Source organism: Colias philodice, chromosome 8 (assembly GCF_061535455.1).
Source record: "Colias philodice isolate Cphi_HAF_F1 chromosome 8, ilColPhil1 Martin Lab GWU primary, whole genome shotgun sequence".
In the NCBI taxonomy this organism is placed as follows: Eukaryota; Metazoa; Arthropoda; class Insecta; order Lepidoptera; family Pieridae; genus Colias; species Colias philodice.
The window spans coordinates 1,531,105-1,544,094 of record NC_143093.1 but is presented as its reverse complement, the minus strand read 5'-3'; the positions used below and the strand labels follow the sequence as shown (position 1 = coordinate 1,544,094).

The 12,990-nt window shown below is 31.7% G+C and overlaps 1 protein-coding gene across 2 annotated transcripts in view; it reads right to left on the bottom strand.

Moving 5' to 3' along the window:
• The window catches only part of mwh (multiple wing hairs), a 111,668-nt gene that overhangs the window by 97,658 nt on the left and 1,020 nt on the right, over positions 1-12,990 (bottom strand). For both annotated transcript variants that reach the window (XM_089697692.1, XM_089697693.1), the window contains exon 2: positions 140-348. In XM_089697692.1, the coding sequence (XP_089553818.1) occupies positions 140-282 (143 nt within the window). In that variant the 5' untranslated portion in view covers positions 283-348. The remainder of the gene's footprint in view (positions 1-139; positions 349-12,990) is intronic.

Sequence of the window (12,990 nt, the reverse complement as noted above, 5' to 3'; positions counted from 1 at the left end):
AACACGATTAAAAATTTACACAAAGTAGTCTTATCGCATAAAGCGATTTCTCCCAGTTATAGTTAAATCGATAGATTCTAACACGCAGCAGGCAAAGACTTCACCTAGCAGGGAAAAACTTTGCTAGTATCAAACATACCTAGCACTTTTCGAGTCCACGTGTTCCACCAGAACATTCCAGGTCCTGTGTATCAAATACAGAAGGAACAGCACTCTCGACGACTCAGCATTCTGCGGCGGCTTCCGTTTCTTGCTGTTGGCACTACTGACCGCGCTACCCATGTTGGTAGTGTTGGTACTTCAGAAAATCATCTCATTCGCATGGTGACCGTCGACGCGGCACGTGTTCTGTAATTGATAATTAATTATTTTAATGATGTCTTATTTTGTTTTTAGAATTCATTGATAAACTAGCTTAAAAACAGATGTTTAACGACGTTAAAAATCTAATTAATTTTAAGTTATGAGACCTAGGCTCTTAATTAAACGACTTATTAAGCTAGTAATTCACTCGCTCATTAAAATTAGTAGACCTTTATCTAAAGTTATTTATGAAATGTCTTGAAAATTACAATCTATTGCCAAAATTTTAATACTCTGAATTAATATATTCTATTATATGAATAAATTCCTAATTAATTAATTATACAGATTCCTTAGTTTGACAAATAGTTAATTACAGCCACAAAATATACGAAAATACGAGATCAATTCATTAATTATTTTATGCGAATGATTTGAAAGAATATATTCCTCATGCTACTTTCAAACGGGTTTTAATTTTACGGACATATTTTACTTTCTACGTCCAATATGATTATAAATTAATGATGTGTAACAATATATGCAACACTTAATACACAGTTGCGATGAGTGTAATTATTCCTTTTTTATATTATAGGTAGAATTTCCTTTTTCAAGTCGGTTAAAATTTAAAATGTAAAGTACTTCTAACTCAGCAAAATGTAATATTTAAATGTCAAGTGTGAAAGAAAACAAAAATATATAAACCTATATAAAAATATTCCGACACACATAAACCTCAAGGCTCTAACCTAGTATTATCTGTGCCTCTAACATTCAAAAGATTGTAAAACAAAAGAGAGATTAATCAAAACATACTAAAATGTAATATTCTAGCCCAATCCATCCCTACGATAATCCTTTGTGAATTTCATCCCTTTGTGACGTGAATATATTAAAAATTGAACTTTACCGCGCTTCAACCGAAAAATATTTATTGACTTTGACGGCGTATGAATTATTATATTTCGCAATATCTAGAACGAAATAAAACTAGAAAATCGTTTGGAAACTGGAATATTGGAAAATCTAAATATTTATTAAAATAGTAAAACTAGTGAGACTGTGAGGTGACAGAAATATATGTAATACTAGCTTTCCGCCCGCGGCTTCGCCCGCGTTTTCAGAGAAAAACCCGTTCCCGTAGGATTTCCGGGATAAAACCTATCCTATGTCCTTTCTCGGGTATCAAAATATATCTATACCAAATTTCATGCAAATTGGTTCAGTAGTTCAGGCGTGATTGAGTAACAGACAGACAGACAGAGTTACTTTCGCATTTATAATATTAGTATGGAATTATGGATTCACAGGTAATATTGATTATTGATATTAAAAGAAGTAGGTCCGATCGCCCGCGTTTTCAAAGAAAAAACCTTATAGTTCTAGTTCCCGTGGGATTTCCGGGATAGAACCTATCCTATGTGTTAATCTAAATTACCCTCTATGTGTGTGCTTAATTTCATTGTTATCGGTTCAGTGTTCGGTTATTTGCTTGAAAGAGTAACAAACATACATACACATACTCCTTCCTCACAAACTTCGCATTTATAATATTAGTAGGATAGGATAGGAAGTATGTGGATATTTAATATTTTTTTAATCCAAAAGCTTGTTGGTCTGTATTGTGCAGTGAGTTTATCAGTGTGTCCTTCTATGAATGTATGTATTTATTTTTATAATAGATTGATAATGACTGAAATATCATGAATGCAGTTGATTTGAAGAGAATTAATATTGCGAATTTAATATTTAAGTTTTTCATAAAAATATAAAGATGGCGATAAAACCAACCAACTATGTACTAATGACTTATGAGCTCTGTGGCATAGTTTCTAAATTTATGTTTATTATATTGGAAATGAGTCAAAAATACCAGTAATCAATGAATATTATCAATGACTAGCTGTGCTCCGCGGTTTTACCCGCAGTGCTCCGCTCCTGTTGGTCTTAGCGTGATGATATAAATAGCCTATAGCCTTCCTCGATAAATGGACTATCTAACACCAAAAGAATTTTTCAAATCGGATCAGTAGTTCCCGAGATTAGCGCGTTCAAACAAACAAACTCTTCAGCTTTATAATATTAGTATAGTTGTATGCTTTCGGATTTATTTATTTTTATTTATGCTTTATTGTACATACATACCAGGGCAAACAAACTTAGACTATAATTTTATACAATAATAACACACGGGCACATATGCACGAAAAGGCGGCCTTATTGCTCAAGAGCAATCTATTATATAGGATTATTATGTGCTTTGTTAAAAGTGTGTGTGCTTTAAAATCAAAATCCAATACAACTAGCGCTCTAAAAAAAGCGAATAAAATGTAAAAGTTAGAATTAATTGAATATATTATAACAGTTAACTAACAGTTGATATCGGGTAACGGGAATGTCTTGCCGATTACCATAGCGATACGTTTGCATATTATGTTAAACTAGTTGGTGCACGCGATTTTGTCTGTATTTTTGTTAGTCACCCTCCTGAATGCCTAACTAATTAGGCATATAATATCTTTAGTCAAGTGTGAATGTCTGTCTCTCTGTTACAGTCTCACGGTTAAATTGCAGCGCCGGTTTGGATGCAATATATGATATTAGCATAAACTGAACATAAGAAATATGCCATTTTCTATATACATTTTACCTTTAGAGGTAAATGTATGAAATAAAAGCTTTTGCTATAGCTTTTGAACGAGGGTGCAACCGCGGGGCGTAGTTGTCTGTATCTTATTTTTATATATATAATATACATTTATAATTATAGGTATATTATACATATAAATTATTATAGACCACTTATTACATTTTATTTACCACCACCAAAAATATGCATTATGTTGGCTCAATAAATAGTGTCTGAAGATAGAAACAAAACAGAAAAACCAAATCACAGATACAATATGGTACCAGCATAAAAAGTTCTTGATCTTTCTAACCATTTTCTAACACAATTTTGTTAAATACTTACATGTTTGTACGAACGCTTTGTATTATTTACGAAACACTAGCGTGATTATGAAAAGAATTAATAGTACATAAATGAATAATAATTTTGCGATAAATTTACAAAGGAATATTATTTAAATGTACTATTTATGTAAGGTTTTATAATACTTGTTTGTTGATTGCTTGATATAATCCACGACTGTGCTCGTAAAAAGTTACCTATACACACACATAACATGTAATTTTGAAGTGAAACTTCTCAAGGCGCATTGAGAGTTAAATTTCAGGGTCGCGTCATGGCAATACCGTCACGTCATGGAGTAAGGCGACGACTTCGGTATATTTGAATCTTGCCAAAGAAGTTTCACTTCTGACACGTGTACTCGGCATACACGCCCTTTTATATTCAACTATATTATGTCTGTCCATTTGCTTCGGGTTATTTTCAGATATGTAGTTGGAAGTTGGAACTATTTTGATGGGAATTTTACTGACTAATAAATGAAAAGGGTATGAATGATGATAATATAAATATATTAAGTGACGTGTATGTGGATATGTCGTTTTATTTAACTTTAGTTTAAAAAGCAGTCAATTAAATAGACAAAGACCCAGACACCTAAAATATATATAATATGTAAGTCTTATTTTTGTATCAGCGAGTGTTTTTGATCTTATTCCAAAAAAAAAACAATATAAAAACATATTAAATGCCTGATACATACAAAATGGCAATTTCCTAGAAGTCTAGACTTTCTATATTAATCAAAGTTTTAGCTGAATAATAGTTTAGGTGAAAGCACAGTATTACCATTATTTCCTACAGTAAGGAATCGCCTTTGATGTCGCGCGATGCCGCCGCCAGCGTAGGTAATTACGCTGCCACACGAAAATACGCTAGGGTTGCAACAAATGGGAAATAAAACAATTGTGATTATTAATATTATGATGAAATCTTTATTCATATGTACATTCAAAATAATTGCGATTATTAAATCTGATGTAATTATTTGTTCATAAATATATAATTACAGATATTGCACTGCTAAATATTATTTACGTGGACACTTTATTTTTGGATGTTCTTAATTGTATATTATAACATTTAACTAAGTAATGCATTCGCATTGGGATGTACAATCTGATTAGAAAATAATGAGGACAACATATACATAGCTTTGATTTTAATTCAACAGATACAATTTATACAATCTTTCTGAAATATTGTTTCCTTCTGGGATTTCAATGTAGATTTACATCCGTAAACCGAACAGTTTGTGCGCGCCATAATAGAATATGTAAGTACCTATGTATAATAAAATTATTACACAAAAAATACGACTGCGTCATCCTTTCGCGCTAGGTAAAGCAAACTAAGCGTGTTTGCTTTACGCGGCCCGCGTCGCCCGACCCCCGCCAGTTCCCCTCCGTTTCTCTGCGCAAGTACATTCGTCGCACTACTGTAGGAAATAATGGTAATACTGTGGTGAAAGTGTTTAAGAACTTTTAAATTGGAACTTTATGGGATGCAAATTACCTTCATAATTGATTTAAACTTGTTCATTATGTTAATATGTATAATATATTAAACTTCTCGAAAAAGTGTTAAAAGCGTGCCTAAAATATGGGTCATTTCTTTCTTTGCATAGCTTTGGCACACCCCGGACACTCCATACAAAATTATCGTTTTGACAGTCACACTGTAGAGACTGCAAATGTGTGTGTTAACGCTTTATGGTTGGCACATTTGTGACTAGCATAAAAAAAAAATCGCGTTTTTCTGATGAAATATATCCGTAAACAGCACAATATCTAACCATTTTCTACGAAAAACAATAATCACAAATCCAAAATAATAAAATTACTTTAAGTCAATTGCACGCCTCATAAGCGAAGCGTTGAGGTGGGTACTATACTGTCACTTCGCGCAAAACATCTGATTTTTCAAACTTAAAATGTCTTTATGTATCATACATTGCACTTGTAAGATAATACATACACACACATATTAAGAAAAAACACTATTTTTAACGTTCATGATATTTTTGATGTCATTTTTGTTATTTAAACTAGTTAAAAAACAGTTTAAAAAAGTTCTGTCTTGGACGTCCGTGTGTCTGTATGTGCGGATCCTTTTTCTTGTTAACACGATAGCGACCGAAATACTTTACTAATCGAGTCTTTTTTTTTCTCTTACGCTTGAGTATGCTCAGGAATAGAACCCTTTCATTTTTCAGGGTCTGATTCGATGTGGTTTAATTGTTATTAAATAAACAAAAATAATAATTAATAAATATTTATTTAAAAAAAATTATGAGGCGTGCACTTTTGGATTTTCCAAATTATTTGATTAATGTTGTCAATCTTCGTTGCGTATCGTCCTTGCAGAAAAATGTGGCCCATTTTAATCATGATCGTGCGGGGTGAGGTAAATGTTTAAATTTGGCGGGAGGCGGAGAGTGTCCGTTCTGTAGCGTTTAGCTACTATTATGTATTCTGTAGCTTTGGTTTAAAAAGGTTTTTCAGTTATAAGTTACTAGCTGCTCCGCGCGGTTTCACCCCCGTGGCTCCTTTCCTGTTGGTCGTAGCGTGATGATATATAGCCTATAGCCTTTCTCGATAAATCAGCTATCTAACACCGAAAGAATTTTTCAAATGGGACCAGTAGTTCCCGAGATTATAGCGCGTTCAAACAAACAAACAAACTCTTCAGCTTTATAATATTAGTATAGATTACCTTTTCCGGTGTAAAGAAAATTGGACTAAGACGTTAATTATTTTATAATATACTAGCAATGGTGACTCAGTAGCTATTAGGCCTCCAGTTTAAATAAAAAAGATCTTCAAAACTTGATTAGCGCTTATATAGGCTTGAACTTTAATAGGTGTGGGTCATAGGTTCATAGGTTTCCTGCAGTGGACCAAATATGCTGATGAATAATGATATGTTTATTTGTTTTATTATTCACGGTCGTGACTCTACATACTTTCATGGGAAATAAGATATTTCTGTACAAATAATAAATTAGTTTTATACAGTTGAGTGCTTGTTTATACAATTTATATATTATACTTCAATTCAAGTTTCCAATTTGACGTTTAAATTTTCAAATGAACTAAAAATGTTTATTTCATGCATAAAATGCACTAAAACTTATACATACTAATCTCATATTAAAGTCTAATGAAATAGAAAGGCAATATAAAAGAAGTTAATTATGTATATTCGTAATTAATTACGTATTTTCTTATAGCCAATTATGGCGACTGCCATAAACATTTTATGACGACTTTAAAACGCGGTTTAAATAATCGGAAGGTAATAAAGCACGTTATTATAATTGAGAAGAATTAGAATTACAAGCTGTTACACACTCACTTACATTTTCTAGATTTAACTAGGAAAAAGTGAAGTCCCGTGTGGAGTACGGGGCAGATGCATTATACCTACAATAATATACATACATCTGTTTCACTGATCGATTTTCTTTAAGGACAAGTAGGTGATCAGTCTTTTGTGTCCTGCCAGACTGAGACATTTTTTTTCCTTCGTCTCCACCGGGAATCGAACACTCTACGGTTCTACGCTCAAGCGTTAACCACTGTACCGCGTTACGTGTACTGAGTTAAGAATAAATTTTAAGGTCTTTTTTGACTGTGGTTATTAGAAATTTCCTTAGAAATCTACCTCCCGTTTCCAAGGGGGGATAATAGGGGGAAATTATATCACGATCCATCGTATAAATTCCACTTAATTACCAAGGTAGAGTTAACAAGTGGGTTACATTGTAGAAACTGCCATTTTCATAAATGACACATTAGTTCTTTATGTAAAAATCTAGAAATTGTATCGATTAAAGGAGTTGTGGGGAAAGAGAAATGCGGTTCATGGTGGTTGATTATATCCGTGTTTTCTTGAGAAAGTGATGGTGATTGTCCGAGCGGTCTTTGTTGGTCTTTACTTGTTAATAAGATTAATAAGTATTTGACAGTAGCAGAAACAAGGTTGATTACTTTTTTGCACTGTTTTTGTTTATTTTTTGTGAATAAAATGTTTTTATAGCCTTGTATAATGTTGGTGCGGTCATGTTCTATTCTTTAAAGTAGAACGTGATTATATTGTTTCAAAGAGATGTATCTACATTGTACAAATATGAAACATGTTAAGTACGTTTATCAATCACGGTTTCACGACTATACCGCTAAACTGATTTTGATGTAATGTGACATGATGATAACTGAAGTTTTGTGGTAAAACATGGACAGTTTTTCAGATAATTAAAGAAGAAAGAAAGAAGGAATGAAATATTTATGTGTAAATTGTAATAGACTAAACTACGTGTACTCGTTTATTAGTTCAATATATCAACTACTAGAGGTCCGCCCCGGCTTCGCCCGTGGTACATATTTTGCAATAAAAGGTAGCCTATGTCCTTTCTCGGGTATCAAAATATCTCCATTCCAAATTTTATGCAAATTGGTTCAGTAGTTTAGGCGTGATTGAGTAACAGACAGACAGACAGAGTTACTTTCACATTTATAATATTAGTATGGATTAATTTATTAAGTCTGTAAATAAAACTGTATCATATAACTGTGCTTCTAAGTTCTATTAATAACGTATCAAAGTAACTGTTACTTAGCGATATCAAACACGTAATGGGTTCAAAGATAGGGCGTCACCAACAGACAGGAGTTCATTAAAACAGAAGATTACGTCTACAGTTAAGTGAAAATACGCAATCAAAGTGTATTCAAGGAATGCATAATGATGATCGTTTTGGAGATCCGCTGGCTTTTTGGGCTGGATCGAATCGTAGTTAATGTTTTTGGGATTTGGATCGTAGTATTTGGATATCGTTGGATTTGGATATCGTAGTTAATGTTTTTGGGATTTGGATCGTAGTATTTGGATATCGTTGGATTTGGATATCGTAGTTAATGTTTTTGGGATTTGGATCGTAGTATTTGGATATCGTTGGATTTGGATATCGTAGTTAATGTTTTTGGGATTTGGATCGTAGTATTTGGATATCGTTGGATTTGGATATCGTAGTTAAAGTTTTTGGGATTTGGATAGTAGTATTTGGATATCGTTGGATTTGGATATCGTAGTTAAAGTTTTTGGGATTTGCGATGTGGATATAGAATGTAGAGAAAAGACGATTTATATTAATTGTAGCCATCACCTTTTTTTAACGTTGGGAAATGCATGTAGCCATCACCTGTATTACAGACATCAAATGGTGGTGTAATTTTGAAAATCAAATAAAGATGTTGAAATTTCGTTTGAAAGAATGTTCGTGAATTGCATGACATTATTCCTAAACAATGGCCAAGAGTTCCTTTAAGAGTTATTTTAACTGATTTTAAATTACAGTCAATATTTTTTCAAATTCTCAAAATGCTAAACTTATCAGTAATTAATAAACTTACACTCATATAACTAAATAATAAAAAAAAAATAACTTAAACAATTTCCTACGGAACCTTTAGAAAAATACAACTCGCTCTTAGCCTTCACTTGATCAGCGCTAGTACAATATAAAAACTGGTTTGTTAAACTAAGATACTGATGTTAACCCATTAGCAAGTGAACTTAGGTCTAGATAAGATAAATATAATCTTAGTTTAGATATAATCCTGGTCTAGATATAATTCTAGCCTGGATAGGGAAATTTATGCGAACAAGCTCCAATTTTGTCATGTTGGTGTTGATATATATAGCATAAATACAGCAGATACGTGAAGGCATGTCTAGATAAATTCATATGAACTATTTTTTTATTCAATTCTTTTCATTTTGAATTTTTAATGAGTTTAGCATTTAATGAAAATCGAATGATGGACGCAATATTGTACATAATTTAATTCACTTTTCATATATATGAAAAGTGAATTTTTCTATTTGTTAAAAAAAACAAATTAATTACTATAAAAAGCTTGTTTAATAACGGTTGTTTTCGATAAATAAATTCATTATACAATTTTGCATTAATTTAATACAACTTAGCATTTTGAAAAAACATATATTTTCTTTTTCTATTCAAGGAAAGTTTAATATTATCATAATGTGTTCCTTATCTTGAGAATTTAGAAAAAATGTGTTCGAAACCGGATCATCAGTTTTGGCTCATGATATAAATAAAATAATGTAACGGACACACGACAAATATTGAATATTCATATATTATGTTTGGTATCTACTATTTTCTTGCATGATTTATTCAAGTACCTATTTGAAAAGTTATTTTAAGAAACATTGAAAGTAATATACATAGTATAAAACAAAGTCGCTTTCTCTGTCCCCATGTCCCTTTGTATGCTTAAACCTGTAAAACTACTCACCGGATTTTGATGCGGTTTTTTTAATAGATAGAGTGATTCAAGAGGAAGGTTTAAGTATATAATTTATTAGGTTTTAGAGAAGGGGGCGAAGCCGCGGGCGGTAAGCTAGTTACCTATATTGTATTTTTATATTTGGATGCAATTTATTTAATCACATTGCATTTAGCAATTTGTTGCACTTTACCAGTCATCGGCAAAATCGAATCTATCTCAATGTTAAAATTCATCAAAATTCGTTCAGTTTAGAAGCATTTAAAATAATGATGTTCAGGATTATTAGTTCGGATGTTATAAAAAATATAAAATCTTATGTAAATGTACAGCTGAAGATTCCATAGATATAGGTACGAAAATAAATCTGAAAGAAAAGCCACAATATTTCCATAGTATATTCACTTATCTAACAAGAAGCATCTGCTACATTATGTTTTCTTGTTCTTACTGCTAATGGCAGACATGTTGTATCTCATAAAATATATATTAATGCGTTTCTTTTTTGGATATAACGTTAATGAGAATGGATACTATAGCTGAGCCCGCGGCTTCGCTCTTCTAAGTGGTCATCTAGACTATAATTTGTATTTGTACATAATATATATCTTCTTAATCTATTTCTGTACAAAATTTCATACACATCCCATCAGCTGTTTTTACGTGACGTACGAACGTTTAAGAGTAACTTGGTACATACCTACTTATAAACTTTTACGGTAGTAGATTTCGTGAGATAGCAAAGTTGATAACAACTAAATTTCAGATAAACTTAATGTTATCATACGTTTACTACAATAATATTATATTTAACTACATACATATTTAAATTTGAAAATATAAATCACATGGGTATTTGACTCATACACACAAACGAGAAACAAAAGGATTACGTTTGTGTACGCATGGGGTCAATCGTGCGCAAGCTTTTTGTTTAGATCTTGATTAGGTACCTTCCAGGTTGGGGCAAGCGCGCCACCCTGCCCTACCGTGGCTATGCCCATGAATATAATCCATATCCATTTAGCTGTATCACAGTGTATAGAATAACAATCAATTCACCCCAATAACACGACAAGCAAATGTTAAAATCTTTCCAACTAATCTTAAGCCCTATACTGTTACTGTTTTCAGAAAACCATACAGTACAGACTATAACTCAATAATATATAGCAATTTATATTTCCAAGGTAAAATCATATAAATTCCCTCAATAAATTGTCTATTTCCCACTACATTCCTCACAGGGCACATCCGTTCACGACATTTTATATTATATGCCAAATTCGTGAGTGCCAAACCTTTTGTGAGATCTATATAGTTATATTAGTAATGACCTACAGCTTTGTCTGCATTTAGAAATAATATATGATATGTTTAATTTTTAGTTTTATAGCATTCAAATGCTTAATAAGTGAGACATTTTGAAAGAATAGAACATAATATTTTCCATGAAAAATAAGTTTTTCATTGACGCTCCGCTTCAATTTTTCTTACTCTGAATTTTCGATTAATATACCTATCTACTATCCAGAATTATAATTTATGGTTCATGAGATAAGTTCGGTCAAATATATCAAATAAGAAAAATCTTCAGCTGTAAACTATTAGCACATATAATATATTAGGTACTATAATATCTACTTGCAGATTATTGTATCTACCCGCTCGCAGTTCGCACCGACTCTGGATGCGTCGATTCTGAAGAAAAACATACCCAAGACTTACAGGAATATTAGAAACAAAAATGGTGGTAAAGTGATTACTTATCCATTTGTTTGTGGCTTGTTAATTGCCTAGTACATAGAATATACATTATTTTATGATATACCTATAGCCTTCCTCGATAAATGGGCTATCTAACACCGAGAATGTCTTGTCTAACTTATCACCAAGAATTTTTCAAATAGGACCAGTAGTTCCTGAGATGAGCGCTTTCAAATAAACAAACTCTTCTGCTTTATAATATTAAGTATAGATTCTACAATTATTTAAAACCATAAACATTTTCAAATTTGACAGTTAAACGAGATGGCGGCGCGTCGCACAATTTTCGCGCGGAAACCTATAAAGTTTAAAATGCAAGCGCTGTACTATCACTTCCTGTGAATACAGTTATTGAATAATATATCCGGTATAATCCACTCATCATACTTCATTGAACATTACTTAAATAGATGCATTTAATTTTAAATCGACGCAAGCGAATGGTAAGTATTATTATTTATTATGTACCTTGTATTTATGGTTTCTAGCTTCTATAGATCAACAAATTTTACGTGTTTTTAATTCTATAGTATTATGGATTTTTAGTACATATTTAAGTCTTTAGAGATGGTTTTCAACTATCTTTAGTGTGTATTATTATAGAAGCTATTTGGAATGCATTCAGTTTTCATTGGGCTTACCCAATTTTTCAGATATTATGGGGTTGTAAAATGGTTAGGTAGTTCTTAATTCTTATCAGAGAGGTTCGTTAATTGCGATGATTGAAACAAAAATCATCTGATATTAGACTATCATGGAAAAGTGTAAAATGTAGAGCATAGGGATTTAATCCATACTAATATACTAATATAATATTATAAATGCGAAAGTAACTCTGTCTGTCTGTCTGTTACTCAATCACGCCTTAACTACTGAACCAATTTGCATAAAATTTGGTATAGAGATATTTTGATACCCGAGAAATGACATAGGCTACTTTTTACCCCGGGAAATAGTATATAGGTTTTATCCCGGAAATCCCACGGGAACGGGAACTATGCGGGTTTTTCTTTGGCTGCGCGGGCGAAGCTGCGGGTGGAAAGCTAGTAAATAATAATTATTAAAAATTGAGTAACATTGAGAGAGTTGTTAAAGGATCATGTAAGTATTTGTTTATTTTATTTATTTTAGTATATAGAAATCTATAAGAACTTTATTAATGATATATACAGTACGGTTTCATATTATTTCGCTGATTTTATACTTACGATTTTAACAAATCTCTTTGTTTTAGAAAAAAATCTCGTTGTTAGTTAGTATTTTGAATTAAAAAAACAGCTAGCCTATAACCTAGATTTATCAGTATAGATAAAATATTATATGCTCGTATTCTGTAATAAAACTAACGGTAGAAATTATACAATATATCGATCGACACGTACTGTTAAATCACACTAGTTATGCTTCGCGGTTTCGATGTGATTTTGATTTTAAATGGAGTTGAAAATAGACTGAAAGCAAAAATGACAATTTTGGATTATTTTTTGGTAAATCGAAATCGAAAAATAAATTGGTGTGTTTTGTAGGAATATTTTTAAGTTTATAGTCATTCTAATAACGTATATAGAAATACTTAATTAAAAAAGGAGTATTAAAAATAACTTAGCTTTATTAAAAACTATGAAC